This window comes from Poeciliopsis prolifica, unplaced genomic scaffold (genome assembly GCF_027474105.1).
Source record: "Poeciliopsis prolifica strain line A6 unplaced genomic scaffold, Auburn_PproV2 SCAFFOLD080, whole genome shotgun sequence".
Taxonomy (NCBI): domain Eukaryota; kingdom Metazoa; phylum Chordata; class Actinopteri; order Cyprinodontiformes; family Poeciliidae; genus Poeciliopsis; species Poeciliopsis prolifica.
Window position 1 is genome coordinate 180216 of NW_026562455.1, and position 21809 is coordinate 202024.

The 21809-nt window shown below is 38.2% G+C and overlaps 1 protein-coding gene across 4 annotated transcripts in view; it reads right to left on the reverse strand.

Annotated features, from left to right (window-relative positions):
- Positions 1 to 21809, reverse strand: part of phf14 (PHD finger protein 14) — a 120148-nt gene that overhangs the window by 60491 nt on the left and 37848 nt on the right. For all 4 annotated transcript variants that reach the window (XR_008604939.1, XM_055021925.1, XM_055021924.1 and 1 more), the window contains 6 exons: positions 20176 to 20282; positions 17787 to 17882; positions 10710 to 10816; positions 9631 to 9762; positions 8094 to 8256; positions 278 to 340 (listed from right to left, as the gene is read on the reverse strand). Coding sequence is in view for 3 of the 4 variants with exons in the window: in XM_055021925.1 (XP_054877900.1) it covers positions 278 to 340; positions 8094 to 8256; positions 9631 to 9762; positions 10710 to 10816; positions 17787 to 17882; positions 20176 to 20282 (668 nt within the window). In the remaining variant the exon portion in view is untranslated. The remainder of the gene's footprint in view (positions 1 to 277; positions 341 to 8093; positions 8257 to 9630; positions 9763 to 10709; positions 10817 to 17786; positions 17883 to 20175; positions 20283 to 21809) is intronic.

The window sequence follows — 21809 nt, forward strand, 5'->3', positions numbered from 1 at the left end:
TGCTAACAGGTGATGCAGGTGTGCTAGCAAACACTAGCACACCTGCATCATGTGGAAAGTATTTGAGCAGTTTTCAGATGATGTGAGCAGAGAACCCAAACATTCACCATCTGTCACCTGATCCATCATTTTTCCAAAGGAAAACAGATTTAGAGGATTACATTAATGGAAGATTTGCAAAATGATCTAGTCTGAACTAATGAAGAAAAAACGAAAAGGAATCAGAAAATGTGATATCTAAAAGATTTGTGAACAGCAACAAGAAGAAGTGACCAACCTCCACTTTCTCTTCTCGTTCTTCAGTGATAGGAACTCTCTTTCTCTTCTGGCCCCTGGTTCTCTGTGAAGGACAAACAAAGAAAAAATCCTCTGATTTTCATTCAACTCAGCTCACTGGAATTTTTGAAACTCCAGAATGACAAGTTGATTTGTCTAAAGTCCTCATACTTGAAATGTCTGGATAAGCAGCAGTCAAACCAAAGCGCGAATAGAATAACAATGTCTGTATTTTGGTTTTGCACAGCAATTAGAATATCAGCCCACACTCTTACTATTGGTGTATCTCCATTTCTGATGATGTAGTTGTGTTGGGCTGGACATTGACCCTCCTGACATGTGAATGTCAAATGTGCTAATTCTCCACATTTTACTAAATGCTCTGCATTAAGTCTATTTTTATAATAAATGAGCTATTGGCCTAAGTTCGTAGTTTGTACTACATAGCAAAGGAACACATTTGAAAATGGTACATTTTTTATTATTATTATTTTTTTTGGATTCATTGGTCTGTGCCTAAACATAGTGATATACTTCTGGCCAAAAAATGGCAACAACACAATAAAAAGAAAAATATATTGTGATAACACGTAAAGTCTTAATAGTTGCTTGTCTTTTCCTTACTTTTCATTTTAGAAATTAAAAACCTCAAAAAGAAAAGGAAATGATTAACCTCTTTATTACAGCTCAGGAAGGCAGTGCTGTTAGTACTGGTGCCATGGAAACATATGATTCAGGATTATTTTGTCACAACAGTTACAGTTTTTCCCTGAAAGGCTTGAAACTCTAAAAACTGTAATTCATGATTCCCCTCTACTACACTGGTATGAAGTCTGCCATTTCTTCACACAAAGCTTAAAGCTGAATGAGAGGAAATACAACTCCAACATCTCTTTGGAAGCGAGCAAGCATCTGAGCTGCTGGGGACGTTTAAAAAGGGAAGAAAAATCAACAACATATTTAAACAAATTGTGAAAACAATTCCATCTGTTGCCTTTGGCTCACCACCACTCACCAGATGGAGGAGTTATCATTAAGAATGCTAACTGCAACAACGCTGCCAACAGGCTTCTTCAGAGGTCCATTACTCCTGGGTCTGCAGTATAAAAGAATGCCCATCTTTATTCAATAGATTCTCCATTTAAAGCATTGTCTGGTAAGGCAATGCGAGAGCAGGAAAGTGTGCAGATGAGGAGCTGGATCAGCTGAAAAATGCTCAGCCACACAGCACAGCTAATCTCAGGCTCTGTTCAGGTGAGGAAATTAAAACTGCAGGCACTATTTTATGTCCCACGCAAAATCAATCTTTTAATTAAGTACATCAGTGCATCTTTAACAAGCATGAATCATTTCACAGAGGATTAGAGAAATTAACAGAGCAAAGGACAGATAGTAACTAGACATATTAACTTGACAGAATTTTCAGCTGATTAATTACACATGTTCATATGGAGAAGTTTTGCATTCTAGCACAATGTTAAGCTAAACTATGTTCAATTAGCAGGATATTTATCTCCACTTTGACTTGTTCTCTTGTTAGGCTGCTTCATTATTCAGTTATATGACTAAATATTCACTAATCACCTGTCTATTATTTAATAGTAAAATCATTTAAAAGACAGTGGATTTCAGAACAGCATCGTGTTTAATAAAGGCAATGACTTTTTAAAATACTGACACACTTTGGAACAGACTAAGGTTACATCTCTGACATGTCATAGCATCCCGTATGCATCCACTTAATGTTTGATTTGCTTAATATTAAAATGTCAAAAATGACTGACAAGAAATATTTCACTTTCTAATTTTGGTTAATGTACAAGTATTTCTCCATGTCATTTTATAAAGTAATAAAATACAAATAATAAAAAAAAGAAAATTAAATCAAAATAATGAAGAATGAATTATTCTTGAATATAGTCATTTAAATCATTAAAAGCAAGCAACAAATCAAATGGACAGCAGTACTGTCGCTACTTCATCTAACAGATGAGGGATGGGTTTCTGTTCTAACTTTTACTCTCCATCTCTGAGAGGAAAGAAAATGAAGGACATATTCAGAATATTTAAAACATATTGTTCTTCAGTCAGCAGACATCCAGGGTTTTCCCTGAAGGCCCAGCACTGGGGTGGTCCACCAGCAGCCCACCCTGTTTTCTGTTAAAAATGTCAACAAAAAATCTGAGAACATTACAAGCTAATTATGTGTCAGTGGAAGACAATAATAAAATACAATAAAATATCATTCAAATAAAAAACATTATTTTTTTGAAATTCAGATCAATCCTAATTAAGTGGATTTTAAGACAAGCTTTGTAATGCAGATCATATTTAAAAGGAAAATAATTAAAAGAAATATTATGTAAATAAAATGCACAATGATGAGTAAATGATGAGTTCATATGCTTAATTAAATATTTCCAGAATACAACATTCAAGTATTTATTGTATTAAGTTTTATGAATCAAGCTGTTATGCTCAGAAATGTCTACAGATTAGTGCATTCTTTTGATTTGCTGGTTGTGATTGGTCATTACTTCACTTATCAAAGTGAATGGACTATTTACTAGAAACCGATTGGATGACCTGTTTGTGTTTGACTGGTTAATTTACATAGACTTGCAAATAAGCTGCTTTTTTTCAATGCACCAATACAATTTTTAAAAATCATTTTTGTTGAACATTCCTTTGGATTGCAGTATTTATCTTTACTAATCGCAAGATATGTTTATGTTGTAACTTGGTCTGCATTATGCAGTATGTCATTCTTAATTTAGTTTTTATATATTTTTATCTTTTTGTGACTCTACGTGTTTTGCTGCTGTTACAATAGAATGTTCACACTGTGGGACAACAAAAGGATATTTTTATTCAACTTTATCAAGTTGTGAGCGCACACAGAGCCAAGCGTGTGCCACAACATGCACTGAGCGCTTGAGATAAACCAACACAAAGTGTGACTCAGTTTTTGTGATTGAGCTTTTAGAGGTCTGTGCTGAGTGGTGATGTTTTATATTTGTATGTAAGATTAACAATAAATCAATAGCAACATATATTGTCACAGACACATGATCAGTATCCATACATAAGACAGCTGAATATTCAATAGTCCACACATAGAAAATTCTCTGAACTCTAATCCAGAACCATATGGCATTCTGGGAAATGTAGGCTTTGACTGTCAGCTAAGTAAGGTGGATGACACCAATTAACTCCCTCTTTGGTTACCTGGCAACAACTTGTTCAATAACTTGTGAAATTTAAAGTTTTGCCGCCGTGCCTCATGACGGCTTCAAAATAAACGCTATGAAGTGAAAACTGGGAAGGTCACGCCAAAAACGAATCCATAATTATTGATATTGACAATCATCACTATCGAATGACATGAAAAGCTTATAAGTTTTCAAGTCATATCATCCAGCCTCTATGTGAAGGCAGACCTCACTGAAACATAGCATCTCCACTAGAGCGCCTCTAACCGGTCCTAACCGGTCCTAACCGGTCCTAACCGGTCCTAACCGGTCCTCAGTCTGCCTCGGCCAGATTCATCTCCATTAGCAGATCCGACTAGCCGCACCGAGCACTGCAGAATCGATTTGACTGACGGACTAACACATTTGTTGACTGTCCCATGATTTACGCCACTGAAAACTCCAAACAACACTTCTCATATGGTTTAAGCGTGGACTAGCAGACATGCCATTGTTGACCGAGAGCTGATCAGTCTGGAGGAGATATTGAATTTTAATCAAGAGCAGATATCAGGGGGGCCACTGCCCTTCCAGATGAGGTGAGAAGTTTGGTCATCCAGGAGGGATGATCAAATTTTCCCATAAGATTTATCAAAAGGGCATTATGTTAAATCAACTATTTTGAGCTGCATAACATCAAACACGTACCTGGACTGTGTTGCTTTCATTCTTTTTGCTAGTTGGAGGAGTCTTTGAATCTCCCATGGCAATTAATGGAAATATTGTATGAGTTTATGGAGTAGAAATTTATAAGTTTCTTACTTCTTCCTGTTCCTTTTCGAGCATGCTAAGATTATTGTGGTACAAAAAAAAGTGTCTTTTGGATTGCTTGTTCATCTGTGTGATTTGTACTTTTATCATGTTCGAAATAAATGAAGAAAATAAATAAACCATTCAGGGGTGCATAAATTCTTGCTCTCACAAAATCTGTCTATTTACCCAAAGCTCCTCCTTGGAGCTGTAGTCTCCAGTCGAGTCTCTGGCTCACAGAGCAGCCCTTCACCACGCCTGCTTTCTCTCAACTCCTCTAGACTAGCGGCAGCAGTAATTAGGAAAAAACCTGGTGAAACTGAGCATGTGCTGAGATCATCATAGGAACTGCTTCCCCAGTGTAACTTAAAAATGGCTTAATGAAGGAACACGGGGCGGGGCGGTGCGGTGTCAGAAAGAGCAGGAGCTTCTTAAAGAGACAAAGGCCCAACTTCAAGGCAACAAATTTCTTTGAAGTTATGTTTGATAGTTTAAAACATTTTTAATAACTGAGAGTAACATAGTTACTAGACTGTGCCATAGAATAGCATAATGTGCCTGGAAAATACATAATACTGCCTCCTTAAGGCTCCTGCATAATCACATAGATGATAAATAAATAAAAGCCGAGACTGCACACTTTAATCCATTAATAACTTCCCCAAGACACTCAGACATATGAGGTGCCACTGGACAGTTTAAAGATGTCCACTAAAGGAAAATGTGTTTTTCTGAGAACACACAAAACTCCTTCCTGACAAATGAACTCCCAGACACATAGAAAGGCCAGTAGGAGGTCGATTAGCAGATCCTGATGAATGGAAACATGGCTTTAGAGAAGTGCAAGGACTCGGGCACTCTGGTAAAAGCATTAAAAATGCAAAGCAGCCCTTTTAGCTGCTGCCATTGCATGCCTTGCTTTTGAAGATAAATGCTGCACTGAAGTGCTGCTCCTGAATGGCTGCGCCTGTCTGAGAAATCACAAGGCTGCTTAATCCCAGAGAACCCCGGCAGGGTGTTCAGCACGTATCTGAGAGCGAACAGCTCCAAACCTGAGCAAAAACACTCCAACGCTCACCACACAGACTGAGGTCCAAGACGCTCTTCCTTTCCATCTTCCTCTCTTTGAAACACAGGCACACAATTTAATATTTCTGCTGAAGTCTTGGGAATGGAAGTGTCATGTTTTGACAGTAAAAACAAAGCAAAAATCAGATGGGAAGTGAAACACACATCATACACCCACACACACTCCCAAGCTGTCAGATATCAATCTCAAGTGTTTGTCAAGGGAGCAGAGAGGCAGCTCTGTGTTACAGGATCAGAGCATGGTCAGTTCAGATAAGCAGGATCCAGTGAGCAGCAGAGAGGCTTCTGTTCCTGCTCATAGCTCACCCTTGAGACACGGGCCGTCCTCCATTAATCTGACAGTCATTGAACACATCACTTTCATGTCTGGACGCTTCGTCTGGTGTGGGGGTGTGAAGATTAACCTATTCATTCACATTTGTGAAAGTGAGTGCCTTGGAAAAGCAACAGTGTTTCCGAATGAAATCTAGACGCATCGCTCTGTTCACATCAAATCTGAAAGTTTGGGAACGGAGAAAAATGAGACTGCAGGCGTCCCCCTAAGCCGCAGCAGACCCAACAACATTCAGACATTACATTTTTGTGTGACGAAAGGGATGGGCATTTATCGTGTCATTGATCATTTATCAAAAAAAATTTCTTATCATTGATTGCCTTGATTAATTTTAATTTATAATGTTAAAAAAACTGATGGAAATTTAAATTTGACCTGTTTCTCCACTGTTTCTTCCACAAGAACGTCAATAAATATCTGTAAATTTGAATGAAATAAATGGAGTTACTAAGAGCAGTTAAATTACATAAATCACTACAGTAAAAATGCCTGTTTGAAATGGGAATATTTTTCCAGAACAGTTTTAGGGTCTGTGGCACCATGAATACCGCCATGCAGTCGCAGCCACACAGACACCTAAAAAAAACATAATACACATTTTTATCATTATCACAATAATATCCTGATAAGAGTCCAAGTCCATGTCACTCAGTTTATACGGCACTATTTAGAAAATTCTATTTAAAGTATATTAGCATACAATTTCACCATTACTGTGGACTCCTCTGGCTAAAACCTCCCTGTAGACTTTGTATTGTATTTGTACATCTGTCACTTCTTTGGGCTGTTCATTAATGTTTGAAAACAATTTTGAATTTTCACATGAAAGCAGCATCATAACATGTTAGTAGGAGTTAATTAAGAATCTATGTTCGATAAACTTTCTAGAATGTGAGGAGCGGTCAGGAACGACTTAGATTTGTACAGTGGATTGTAAACATCTCAACTAATGGTGAATAAAAAAGTAAGATTGTATTTTTATTTGATACTAAATAAACAATAGATGTTGATTCTGGGGATTTAATCAGACGTGATCTCAGACTGTTGGCGCTTCAGAGCAGAGCTGCTGTTGGGTTCATCTGTTTTTATTCCTGAATTGAAATGCAGCTATTGTGGCAAAATCAAGGTATTTTGGGCGTCATCAGGTCATCTGTTTTCACAGCTTCGATCTACATGATGTTGAACCAACACATAGAATTCAACTGAATGGGATCCGATGCCTGTTCACTGGTCTTTACTGGGTGTATGCACTGCCTTACAAAGGTTCATTTCAATAAAAACATATCAAGACACGACAATACAAGCAAGTGAATCATATGCATATTTAAAATGAATTTAAAAACACTGAAAATTCAAGTTGTACAAACAAAAAAAATTAAGAAAATGTATTTTTTTTTAATGTATAGATATATACTTTTAAATGTGGCTCTCTGTTCAAAAAGAAATTGAAAGTCCTGGGTCTAGTTAAAGCCCAGATCCTTGTCCTTCTGAGATGTGCTGGGGTAACTTCAAACACTCAGGACACCTCTCATATGTCTCACAAGTGAAAGTGAGAAACCAGGCAAAGATCCAGCAGAACAGCAGCAGACTGAATGAGTTTACACTAAAGACTGGCTGTGAGGGCATCTCCTGCCTCAGATAGAGTCAGTTATCTTTCGGTTCACCAGTAAACAATGGTCATTTTGAAAACTAAGAGTATTTCAATCTCTTTTTTCCCAGAGGTAAATAAAAACATGATCAGACATTAACAATGTCTATCAAAAAGTAAATATGCACAAACTTCAGATATATGGATACTGATACAAAGGTAGCAGCAGCTCAGTGCTGTCAAATACTAAAGAGGTTTTACTGTAGAGCTAACCTGCTGATAGAAATCTGAGTCGCAGTGTGTAGCTGTATTTATGCTTTTCAAAGGCAGAACTGCATGTTACTGTACAGTTGAACCATGAGAGTCCATAGTTCTGTGTGCAGAGTTTCAGCTGACAACCGAGAAGAGACCAGCAAAGTCAAAGCGACACACAGCACCTCCTAATGCCACTTCAAAGTACATCCAAAGTAAATACATCAGGATGTGTTTTTTTTTCCACCTTTAAACCTTAAGAAGAAAATGAGCAATCAGCATGAGAACACGAGTTACGTACTTGCAATCACTTAGTCTTTACATCCCATTCTAATGAACCAATAGAGGAGAAGGAGAAGGTAGAGGAAAAAGATGAGAAAGAGAAGGAAGAAGAGAAGGAAAAGAAGGAAGAAGAGAAGAAAGAGAAGGAAGAAGAGAAGGAAGAGGAGGAAGAAGAGAAGGAAAAGAAGGAAGAAGAGAAGGAAGAGAAGGAAGAAGAGAAGGAAGAGGAGGAAGAAGAGAAGGAAGAGGAGGAGAGTTGGCCAGTACTCACTGTGCCTCTCACTTGCTGCTTCTTGGGCTCTGGAGACATCTCCTGAGGGATGAACTTGATCGGTCCCTTGATCTGCCTTCTGGACCTCTTGGTTCCGTCAGGTAGCGTCTCCATGGCGATGTCAGCTTCATCGCTGCTGGCCTGGTCACACTCGGAGCATTGCCTGAAGAAAACAGAGAGCTGTCACTGGTCTGTATTAAACTTACTGTTAGTGATCCAAATATTTGATCTTTTATTGGACGCAGGTTTTTCTGGCTGATTCCAGATTCAAGTCTGACCTGAAAAATGAACATTTTGTACTAATGTAGGTTCTAGATTGGGTTGAACATACATGTATTTTGCACTTGACAATTTTTTTTAATCTGTTCTACGGCCCAAGTGGTAGTTTTATCTTCACCTGGTTCAAATTATGTTAAAAAACTCCTATTAAGTGTCTTCTGTTATCCAATTATTAATCTGTTAATCCAAGAAACAATCCCAGATCAGCCCTATACAGAATTAATGTCAGCAGAAAAGGCTGAGATTTCACAGTTTGGTGTTAGAATGATTTTTTTTAGCTGTAGATGCATCCTTTGCCACAAATGATCAAGAGCTTTTTAAGCAATAACATGTTTATCTGCAGTATTTGTTTATTTGAATTTTGAATCCATTTCTAATACTGTACAAAAAGTGTTTGTACAGTAAGCAGTAAACTGTAAGCAGCAGTTCTATTTGAAATTGAAACAAATCATTCTGTCCATCCATACTAACAAACACTTTTAAAATGTTTTAAAAGCCTGCCACATTGAACTTGGAAAATCAAATTCATGACTGAACTAGCCTTGATCTGACTGAATTTCTGTTTTTAACTCACTGATACAAAAATGATGAAGCCATAAACATCTGACACTCCAGTTCTACATCATGAATCAGCTGAGAAGCTGAAATATGTGACCAGTGTCATTACAAAAACAGGAGGACGTCATGTACAATTAACCAGCTGCCTCTCCTCGTTTCTTTCATTTGTAACATGGAAAAAAGACACAGTTCTAGTTGTTCTCTAATGACCACAGTTCATTAGAGTTGCTAAATGTGGAGAGGCAGAAGCATTAAATCTCTTCTTCAGATAAAAAGCTGTAGACTGTGGGAGGGGAAGGGAGACGGTGACATTTCTACCATCTCTGCATCTGCTATCTGATAAAACAGCTTCCACAGACGGAACAAAAATGTCACCAATAATACAACTAAAATGCTCTCCAGATCCAACTGTTAGCTGCTCCTTCAGGAGGAGGCAAATCAAAAAGAAGAGCCTGCTGATCATATTCACAAGATGAATGAGTTGCATTACAACCAGATTTCTAATGGGAAGTTACTTTTTGAAAATGTATTTGACAATGAAAATGAATGTATCAAACATCAGGATCCATATCATTAAGAAGCCATCCTGCGTCACTTGTTTTGTCAGCATGAACAGAACTGATGTCATTTCTGAGTTTCCCACATAAATGAAGTGCAGGAAACAAAGAATCCCGTCCTGCAGGGTCTGGATGAGTCTCACCAGTAGCTGTTCTTTGTCTTCTTGGGCATCCGGGTGAGTGGAGGCTCCAGGCAGCCAAGGTGGTAGTAGAGTTTGCAAGTGTCGCACAGGACCAGCAGATGTTGGTCCTGGTTCTTCTTACAGATCCCACAGCTGCAGAAATTATTCAGATAAACCACAGACTGGAACAGCTGCCACAATTATGTTTCCTGTTCACAATACACTGACCTTTAAGTTCTGCTTAAAAAGAGCTTGCTGATCACCGTATATAAAAAGGAATTTATAAAGTTGTGCGAAAAAGTAAAGCAAACTCTAGGATTTTAATGTTTAGTGGAGACTATTGATAATGTCTTACAGGTTTAAAAACAGTCCTAAACTCAAAAAAATTATTTATCTTTACATTTTCACAGGATTTCTTTTGATATGCCCATTTCATTAAGTGTTAACTGTACCAGATCTTTAGTCTTTACTGTCACATCAAGATGAGCTGAGCTGATATAATTTCATTAACCTTATTAACAGACTGAGGGGACTGATTAGCTATGGTTGGATCTTAGTCTGTGAAGATAAAAATATGTTTGCAGCACTGGGAAATTTATAAATATCATTTTTTTTGCACTCCTAGATACTCGAAATATGCAAACAAAAATTCTTTAAGAGCTGAAAAGGTGGAGTTTCATGACATGTCACCTTTAAAAGCATAAAACAGCTGTGTCTCTGCCATAGTAGCCTGGGACGTGCATGGCAAACTGGCTGGGAATATAAATGTTATAGTGTTCAGTTTATATCAGTTTATATCCGACATGTGTCTCCAATCACATAAAATAAAAAAAGAAGAATGAAAAGGTGTCCACGACTGTCCTCTGGACATTTGTACAGTCAGTATTCTTCCTCATGATTGTGTCTGACTGACCCAGAATGAAACACTCGGGGTCAGGGAAGTTTGACAAGTATTTTGAGTCAACTGGCTGATTAGGGTTTGAAACCGCTAGTTTCCATTAACAACCTTTTTCATAGTATTTCAATTTTCTGAGATGAGCTAGTATATCTGCGTTCACATGTTTCTCCCTTTGAACAACCAGGACCAAACTGTTCTTCACCTGTAAAGAATTGCTGGAAGGCTGGACGACTTCCCCGGAGTTCCACCTTCCTTCTTGCTGGGCTTCCTCTCCTTTGGAGCTTTCAGAATTGCTGGAGTGTTCAGTTTCTACAGAAACCAAAAAAATAGAAGTCAGAATATAGAATATTATTTTTTGTATAATCAGACAGAGAGATCTGTCCCTCTGAATCAGTTGGTCGAGAACCAGATGTGCTCCAAAGATCACAAAATGCTAGCAGGTTCATACTAATGTGAAGTATCCGTACTTCACATTAGTGAAGTGAGAATAAAGCAAACAGAATGTCACACTGGCATGTCAATTCTATTGAAACACAGTCTGAAAATATGAAATGTAAATTTATGACTCTTGTCTCCTTTTACATCATTAAATCCTTGTGTAAGAAGCACGTTCACTTTTAACCCAGGTGGAATGATAAGCTGTTAAAACAAACGTGCAGGCCATGGCGACTTCATGTCACCAAGCTCTCTCTGCTATGTGGCCACTGTAAGGCGACAGCAGAGGGTCTTATTAGTTTCATCTGAATCTCAGGTGTGGTGCTACCATGGAGGTTAATTAGAAAACCTATCTAGTAGGGACTGAATCTGTCACCAAATAGACAAGGTTTCCCCTAAGGACATTCTAATCTGCTGCGCCTGCAGCAGTGCAGCGGCACCAAGGCCCGATAGAGGCTCAGCTGACCCCACCACTGGGGTCTGACAAGGTCATCCTCTCAGTCTCAGCTGAGGTCTCCTCATATCTGGCTAAGAAAGACTCATTTCTGCTAATATGGAGCCAGTTCTGTTCCACAAACCAACAGCAAAGTTTACAGAACAGAGTAAAAGTGAAGTGGAGGAACTCGGTAAGGGTTCTGGTTCTCTAATAGATTGTTTTATTTCAATGAAGAGGTCCAGGACGCAGAGCAGCTGCATCATTCTGTATTTAAAATAAAAATATCAAGCAGAGTCACAACCTGAAACCAACATTTGCCAAGGCAAGCCAGTTCCACCCTGACTCTCTCTCAGGGTATGTGCCATGTGCTAAAGCTTTTAGCCTAATCCATGCGTAGACAGCCCTGCAGTCACTGTTTTCTGAGCTGCTCTGATTTTAGACCAGATTTTGCTCCCTGTAGATAAATGTGGAGCGCAGTAGTGACGGCAGCCGCTCTCAGCCAACATTATGCACCCAGCTCACTTTAATGTGTTTTCAGAAGATCCCTGGATCCTAAAGTGGATTCTGAACCAGAGCCAGGACCTGCTTTCAATCACTCCATCAGCACACAAAATGACATCATGTACAGGTATGGGCTCCGTTACCAAATATGTATGCCATGGAACGTGTTTAAATGCTAGAGTCAATGTGTTGTTTTGTTTGATGATTTGTTTCCTGGGACATCCTGAAAGCTGAACAGAGAAGTAGAAATCCCATGAGCATCCGCTGGAAAACAGCAGACATGATCCACATCAGTTACTACTGAACCCGAACAGATCCACTAACACAACTTACATTTCTCTCCAAATATTAGCTCTCCAGACTCTGACAGAGGGCAGAGTAAAGGAACATTCTACTCAATCAGTGCTACATTAGGAACTACAGGAGGGCCTGGAATATCTAATGCTAATATAAAAGTCAAATATTTGTTCATATCCAAGCAACAAATCTGAAGGAAATTTGAAGGGATAGTTTGGATTTTTTATGACAGTTGTTCTCACCAGTAATAGTTTTCTGAACCCCACATAGCAGAGGTCACAGTGAAGTGAATCTGTAGAGGAAGGCTAACACTTGCAGCGTTTGGTAGCCAGGCAACACAGCAGGCAAAGGAAATGATGATCAGATCATGAGCATCGGAAGAAGAAGAACGAGAAGAATAACAACATGGAGGTCATCATGGTCTACAGAGATCCAGGACATGTTAGAGCAGCCACTCAGTAGGAATCAAGTGGGGTGGAGGACGTGGACAGTATCAAATTCCAAGTTTGATCATTATATAACATATTTATGACGGATGATGATTCTTAGTTAATGTCAAGTTGTCATAACAAAGACTTTTTAAACAATGTCAACTTTGCATTAAAAGTGTTAATATTTACTGAATGACAGTCATAAATATTCGTGACAGATGTTATGTCATACTTATAAAGTGTCATATCAGTCTCATGCACACCCCTTTAAATACAATGTTTCCATAATTTCTGTTTTAGAAAAGAAAGTGATCATTTTTTTAATGAAAATTCAAAATGGGCTATGGTATGAAAAAATTGGAGACATTATCTTTAATAATAATAATAACAATAATACATTTTATTTGTATTTGCCTTTCTTGACATTCAAGGTCACCTCACATAATTTAACATAAAAACAAACACCACATTTTAAGCCATATTGCCCAGCCATGTGAACAAGCAGAAGAAATAATAACATCATGAAACCTCAGCTGAAAAGATTCAAACTAACCTCTTAGAAGACGCTCCACAGACTAAAATAAATATTACTGGATCTCACAATCAAGCATTTCCGAGGAAGGTGCTTGCTCCCTCAAATGTAACCATGATAGCCATGAATTGTGTTACTTAATTAGTTAGAAAAGAAGGGCTAAAAGTTTATTTTTAAACAAGTTTCTGGGAGAGGGTTTATTGTGCATTAGCTGTCTGAGCCCCATGTGTCTTACACCAGCATGTGGAAAGTAACATTTGAGTGTTTCCATGTTAAGTTACCAGGGGTGGTAAATGTTGGAGGAAGAAAAGCTCCAACTGTGTATTAAATGACTGATTTTAGTCCCAGTTGGGGACATCAATTATTTCTGCAAATGCACAGGCAAGATGACAAATAGAAGATGAAAATGTGGCAGACAGATGACACAAAAGCATGCAGCACTATGACTGATGCTACAACTTGTGCTGTGAATGTTCATAATTAGGTGATTTATGCTGGTCATTGCAGAAGCAGCACCAGTCTTCCGCATTCCGCTCCATTTATCTGTCCTGCTATCGTATTAACATCATTTGACCATTTATCTGCAACACTCATACTCTCAACAGCCACACTTTTAATTTAGCATTTTATGGATTTAGAAAGTAATATATCTTATAGATGTGAAACCTTTTAGAAATGAAACCCTTCTGTTCTCCATTGGTAGCATGATAAGATCCAGGTCAATCAGACATAATGGAGAGTATTCATGAATAGAAGTGTTCAATGTTGAAAGTGCTTTGCTACAGAAAGATTCCATCTTTTAAGTTTCATTAGTTTCTTAGATTTTACAATCTCTTGACATGTCACCTTTTGAACAAGACTGTTCTTCCTTAATGGGATCCACGACTAGATGTAACATTAGACTTCATTTGAGAAACATTTATGTTAGATATAAAAACAATACAGTAAAGCTACTGTAGGCTGTTTGGTTTTTGTAAATTTTAATAAAAATTTGTCACACAGAAGTCACCATGTAGTTTGAGCTGCAATGTATTCTGAGTAAACGATGTACGCTGGGTCCAACCGCACTGTTTTGGCTGTTTCCATCCAGCCAAAACAGCCAAGACAACTTTAAGCCTCTTTTTTAGTTTAAAAAAGCTTAATGGAAACTTCAATTAATTTCCTATTGAAATAAGGAGGAACAAAAGAAGGAAGAGAAAGCGTTGGCTGCCATCTTCAGATTCAAAAATTAAACAATGAATGACTTGTACCTGTGATCAGACTGTGTGATCCAGTAAATAGTGGACGCACTGTGTATCATGCAGTTTTGTATAGTAACGAAGTCAAAATACTTCACTACTTTACATAAGTATATTTTGGAGTACTTCATACTTTCCTCGAGTATGAAAATTTTTGATAACTTTCACTTTTACTTCACTACATTTCCGAACTTAATTGCATACTTTTACTAACCCTATACATTAGTTACTCGTTACAAAAAAGCGAGAGAGAAACGCAAGTGTTTTGATCCCACCTACTGATTGACTGCAACAAAGCCTGCTTGCCTGGGCTTGTTCATCACCACCAATACGATGCACAGGTTTCGCGCCTCCCCACCTGCGTCAAAAAGTCCAGCAAACAGTCTGATTGGTCACTGCTCCGTTTGTGCAGGTTTGTGCTGTTAAAATTTTCGTTTGTGCAGCTTTGGTTTCCGAGATATTAAAATGATTTTTTAGGCCATCCAGAGTTACCATCCCCTCATTTTGCTCCAAAACAAACCAAAGTGGGCTGGTTCATTAGTGCTCCGTTTGTGCCGTTAAAACAAACGGAGCAAAGTTGTTTTCAATTTGGATTTTGGCTGTTCCAATATCCGGTGTGAGTGGCGTCTAGCTCAAGGTTGATCCGATTCGTGAACGCTAATTTGGGCCAGCCGGTCCTTCCTCAAGGTGTCGGAGTTTCACTCAGGGAGAGTCAACAAATTTTACATCCAAACTCTCCTGAGAAACTAATGGAAATAGATTTCTTGCCTTGTGGCCAACTGACACAAAATTCATGCTGTTACACGAGACACACTGTTCTCTAGCGAATTTTTAGTCATACTCAATATTTTCAGTAATTGTAATCTTAAAAAGTATATATTTTGGATGGCCTAAAAATCATTTTTAATATCTCAGAAACCAAAGCTGCACAAACAAAAATTTTAACAGCACAAACGGAGCACAAACCAATCAGACTATTTGCTGGATTATTTGAGTAGGTGGTGTCAGCTTCATGGAGGTCTGTTTCGCTTCTCCCATTAAACACCAAGTTAACTAAAAGCTCTCCCTCTTCAGATGTCAATAAGCTGCATTTCCCTCCCAATTCTTTTTTTCTTTTGCATAATGACCAGTTGTTGCACCTATAGTGTGTGAAGTAGAGGAATCATAACGGCTTTTTTTCTTCATGTTGGCCGCATTTTCTGTACTGACTTTTATTTTTCTCATTTTCAGCACTGACCTTACTGAAAGGAACTTAAGGCTTATAGAAACTTTGTATTTTCTGTCCTGGAGGGTTTACTAAGAAGCTGGTTCAGTTGTAAAGCAGGTTAAGTTAACCTAAAGCGAGTTAAGTTAACCTTGTGGTTTAGGTAAGGCACCTAATTTTCTTAGCTAAATGATGCCTTCAGGTTTATCTATTAGCAGGTTTCATTTTGCCTGCACTTGGTTCTGTACATTATTTTACATGTATTTAACAAGTTTACCAAAATATAAAAAATGTCTTTCAAACTGCATTTGACTTGTTTTACTTTTTACTTGTACTTTTCGTTACATTACTTGAGTTCAACCATTTTTACAGTCATTTCCATACTTAAGTACAAGACGTTTCAGATACTTTAAGACTTTAACTCAAGTAACGTTTCAATCAGTGACTTTTACTTTTACCAAAGTCATATTTTGGAGCGGTACCTATACTTTTACTTGACTCCGAGATTTCAGTACTTTATACAACACTGGTGTCATGTCAGGTGTTGCATGAAAAACTGTGACCCATCATATTCTGTGACCAACGGGGGGAGGTAGCGTGCAAGTACATCTTGAAGACCACAGAGAAGAATTTACATAAACTACGTAAATACTGATACATCTGAGATTGTAAGCTTCACGGCTTCTTTATTATCAACATATAGATGGAGAAAATATAATTTAGTTTTTGATTTATTGCTGAAGAGTTTTTGATGAACCATCATATTGCGCTGTCGTTAAAATATGTAACCCCGTTGTAGCCGTTAAATAAATTGGTAAACAATTAATCATTTGTTCTAAGAGCTTTGGTAGTTTTTAACATGGTTTTTAGTATGTCTGCTACCTCCTCATTAAATGAGACATTCATTCAATAACTACACCAAATATAGAGGACAGAAAGAACACTTTCTTACAGCAAGCAGCTCAGATTTATGGAGTATCTTTATGTCACAGTATATTCTGGAGGTGTGAACGTCCAGCTTCAGTACTCAAACTCTATTTCTGCTCCTTATTAATCTACAGTATAGTTAATGCTTAGAGTTTAGGCTTCTTAGGTTGCTGTTGTATCATTTTATCCCTCCCTTTGCAGTCATGCAGTCATAACTTCACAAGAATCACTGTTATACAATCCAAAATTTCATAGTCCCAGCTGTCATTTGCTTCAGCATTGGTAGGACAAGCAGGGACAAATTAAACTTGAATATTTGCCACTAAAAGAGAGAAAAAACAAGGTAGGAATGGGAAGGTACATATTACATATTTGTATGAACATATTACAGTATAATAGAACATCTGATGTCTGGGGTTGAAACAATTAATCATATCAATCGGGATGGATCAAGTGATTTAGTAATTAGTTGATAATTAACTGGAGAATACAGACTTTAAAAAATGTTATTTGTTGGAAGAGCAACACAAGTAGAGAAGTACCGGTAATCAAGCCAAAACTAGGCAGAAAATATTTACATTTAATATTAAAAAAACCTTTGTATATGTACTACCCAGTATCATTTTTAGCTTCATCCAGTTCAAACTGTGTGAAAGAAAATCTCAAATTAAGAACCTTTTGCAATCCAGTTATTAATTGGTTAATCTAAAAATAACCACCAGATTAAAAGCACCAATTAAAAAGAATATGGCTACAGTAAAGTGTCCTCCAGCTGAAGCACATAAAAAAAAACAATATTTTACTCCTAATTCATTCCTTTGTCTTTCCTAAATAAAAAGACAGAAAAAGAAAAACTCAGCCTGGCATTGAAACAACATGGCCCTCTCTGCATGTCCACCAGTCCTGACTGGCTGCTGGGTGTGTTGCCTTCACTGCCTGACTGTCCTTCAGGAAGCCTGACCATGATGCAGCCAGGGTTGAGTTTTGTTTGTCAGAGTAGATATAAACCTGCTACTGTTGTACATATTGCCATTATGTTGCTATAGGAACCAAAAGCAGAAGGCTTTGCCCATCAGAACTGGCATAAAACCAAAGGACCAGTCACTCAGTTATTTAAACGTGAATAGATAAAGGTATACCATAAAGCAGAGAGCATCATGGGTAACATGCCTTAAAAACCTCTCCTGCAGCATGTTCAGCAACATCTTCACCAAGGAATCAGTAAATGGAACACATGTAGAGACACAAGGAGAAAGAAAGAACTAATTGTGAGCATACCTGGCCCACGATGCCGCCCAGCAGCGTCCACATGGCCTGGCCTTCACTCCGCAGGGTTCCGTTCACACTCAGCAGATCCTCCAGAAACTCGCAGAGCTGCAGCAGAACAGAAAGCTCCAGATGAGGCAACAGGATCACTGCAGCTAACAGCACTGGTACTGCAGGGGACACTGGAGTATATCAATCTTATTATTAATAAATACAAACAAAGGATTTCTGAGCTACTTTCTTTACTTTCTAGAAAAAAAGCAGTCTCCCCTGACCTTTAACCCCACAGAAAATCTCTGGGCTGTTGTCAAGAGGAAGATGAGAGACATCAGACCCACTAAGCAGATGACCTGAAGGCACCTGTCAAAGGAACTTGAGCTTCCTTCACACCTACACAGACGCACAGGTTGCTGTCCTCCATGCCACACTGCATTGATGCAGTAATTCATGCCAGAGACCTACCATGTACTGAGTGCTGTTCATACTTTTCAAAAGTCTCATATTTGTGCTTAGAATATATTTTTATTGGCCTAATTTAATATTCTAATAGTCTGAGAAAGTGAACCTAGAGAATTCATTATCTATAAGCCGGATTCATCAACATCACAAGAAAATAAAGGCTTGGAATATTTCAGTCTGTGTAATGAATCTTAATAAAATATGAGTTTGACTTTCTGAAAGTAGGGGCAACAAATAATTTTTCAGGATATTCTCAGAATATCATTTTTTGAGCCGTACCTGCATAAACAGCATGGTCAGGAAGATTAGTAGAAAAAACAAATAGAGAAACTAACAAATTGATATTTCTAATGATTTAAAAATGCAACTGAAAACCTCAAGTTCAAGATGTATCAGTCAGACTCAGACTTCTACTAGCACTTTTCCACCAGCATTTTGTTTCTAAAGCTAAAACCATGTAGGAACAACTCAGCAGTGGAATTAGCAACACACACTCCATCAATAACGCTCAACACACACATCACATTCCCCTATGCAACATTAACTCCTGTGACTTTTCCTCTGCCACTGGATTCTTCCTCATGTTGACAGATGGCGTGATCGTGGTCTCACAGAGGTCACATGTAAGAGGAAATAATAAAATGCTAGATGCTCCATTCCTGGGGCCAGATCTGATCTCATGTAGCGCTCTCCACCCAGCCAGTCACTGAAACAAAGTTTAGACTTGATTACATGGCCAGACAAAAAGCAGATACCAATGCCAGCATCAAGCCGAGTCTACACACTGGCTGTCGGATAAGAGGTCATGAGCTGTGTGACTGTCTTCATTACAGTACCGCATCCACCAAATTCCACATGGGAGCAGATTAAAACAGCTACAACTTAACTACACTGATATCAGACACAAAGATTACAGTATCAGGCAAAGTGCAAGAAAATAATCCAGCAGTTTCCAATGAGGTTTTGCAAGATTTTCTGTCTGACATCAGAATGTTGATGAGTGAAATTGGTTCATGTGTGTCCTGGTCCCGCCATAGTGTATCGCTGGACTCCACACAATGTATCACCAAACTTTCTTTATCTACAAATTTTTATCGTCGTATGGACTTGGGTTTTAAAAAGGATGAGAAAACAAATCACTAATGTAATCTATTCATTTTTTATGTGAAGCAAAAGTAAAATATACTGTCAAGATGTTTCATTTTTTCTGAAGAGGTTTATTTCCCTAGATTGTGGAGCTTTATTTGGAGCTTCCTGCCCCTTGATTTACCCAGTGCATATAAAAAAACATAACTAATAATAAAAACTGTTTGGAAGGAATCCTCCCCAATTTTTACTGTCAAAAATGGCAATACTTAAAGAACTAGATTGGATTACATTTAAATCTGCAGCGACAGCAGAACAGAGCTAGAGGTTTGGTGCAGAACTGGGCTGACTGCAAAATCTTCAGATGTTAAAAATAGATGTTAATCTGTCAGCTATGACTGGTTGGTTTTTTTGCCTGTAAACACACCAGCAGGGAATGTTATTTGGTGCGCTTTGTTTTGGGTTTAGAAAAAAATAAGATGAAGGTTAGACAAATATGTATTGATGCAGAGATAATATTCTTTCTTCGAGTTTTTCTATCACAGTTTTATTTCATGAGCTGAGAGACAGAAACAGGGCACTGGTCAGTCAGACCTAAAAAAAAAACTGAAAAAGCTGTTGGTTGGTAAATGTCTGATTGCTCCCCCTGAATAAAATGTAATGTTTTATAAAACATAAGAAAAAAACCAAACATTTTATTACTTCATAATAAAAATAATTACTGAAAAACAATGACAATATATAATTCTGGTTGTCCACTTAACATCTGAAATAAGGAAATTACTATATTTTTGATCAGCTCCTTGAATGGTTTACATTCACTGCATCTCATGGAGCAGGTATGTAAGCTGCTCACCTTGTTGTACTCCACATGCAGTTTTTCTTGCTCACTTTCCAGTTTGTCTTTCAGGTTCTTCTGCTCAGAGATGTTGTCCTGGATCTGGATCATTCGCATGTTCCGCTCTGAATAACAATGGGACAAAAATCAATAGCCCGATCCCAATCTATATACAGCAAAACAGCCCATGACAGGACCCTGATGGCAGATAGGCCCTCTGCAACCTCATTCCAGTTCTCCAGTTCTCCAAGTTGCTGACATGCTGCCATTTATTTGGGAAGAAAACAATTTTCATTTGCATTCCTAAAAAGCTTACTGCAGATTGCAACAACAGTATTACCTCATTTAATAATCTTGTCATAAACAGATAATGTTGGCAAGAAATAACCAGTTATCCCTACTTCTCAAGTGATTCTGACAAGAGCAAATTTCTCCTGCTGCCTCTGAAATTCTAAAGTTGCTGCTCTAACTTTCTGAACACTGCACTTTCACTTTGTGCAAGCAAAGCTAAAACTGCATTTGTTCCACTCAATATAAAGATCTCTGCTTTATTTCCAACACAGAAAAGGAGATTGGGAGTAAGATTAGCTTCAGAGAACAGAGCATTTCTTCTCCTAAGTGCAGATGGTGATCATAGGAGTGTATCACGCATCACACAGCTGCTGCTAGAAGTTACAGAAATGCTCTAAACAGAAAGGACCCGTCCAAAATGGTGGCATCTCTAGAAGCTTTCACAAGGCGTTCCAAGCAACTAGCATCTTACCAGCAGTCAATGGTAACCAAACTGCATCAGTTTGAATGTGATCACTAAAGGTCTGGAGACCAGAGGTGTGCGGTGAGGTGCAAAACTGGTGAGGCACTGACTTAATCAGCACCTGCATGTCAGTGGCTTCTAGAACAACGCTGGCGGGCAAAAAGACAATAAAACTTGGAAATTTAGATATTATTAATTTTATGCTATGCTCCACAGTAACTCAAAACCACGTCTTTCTCGCTCTCCGCATTAGCCAGACTACGCAGACTCGTTGCCGTAGCAACTGACTACAATGCCCCTAAAACAACACTGAAATATTTCAAAGAGCAGAACATTCAGTCTATTGCAGTAGTATAGTTTTAGGCTTTATTTTGCGATTATTAATAAGTGATTGCTGTGGTAAGAGGAGAAAACTATAAATACACTTAATGTATTTCTAGTTTTTATAGTTTTGACTTCACTGTATGGCTAGCTCGCTGTTACTGTCTCTTACTCTGCAGTTGTGGAGTCACAATGTCTGGGATCATGAGCGCCCCCTGCCATGAGGCCAGAGAACTGCCTGCCTCACCACGAATCTGTTCTCTGCTGTTTCTGATCGCTCCTCAGCACACGAAACCCGTTACACACACAGTTGGATACAAAAAACACTGTAGATTATGTGCATAAGCTACATTATGAAAAATCAGTTCATATATGAAATGTTTTTGAAGCATTTTATTGGCTGTATGCAGACAGGAGGAGCATGCTCTCATACAATGGCAGCCAGTGCAGTTAGTGAGAGGTTGCGCAATGCTTGGTGAGGCTCAGCTCTCTGCTGCCTCACCGGCTTCACTTCTGAGCATTTGAATGGAAAATACGAAAATTCAGCAATTTTGAAGAAAAAAATAATTAGAATTTG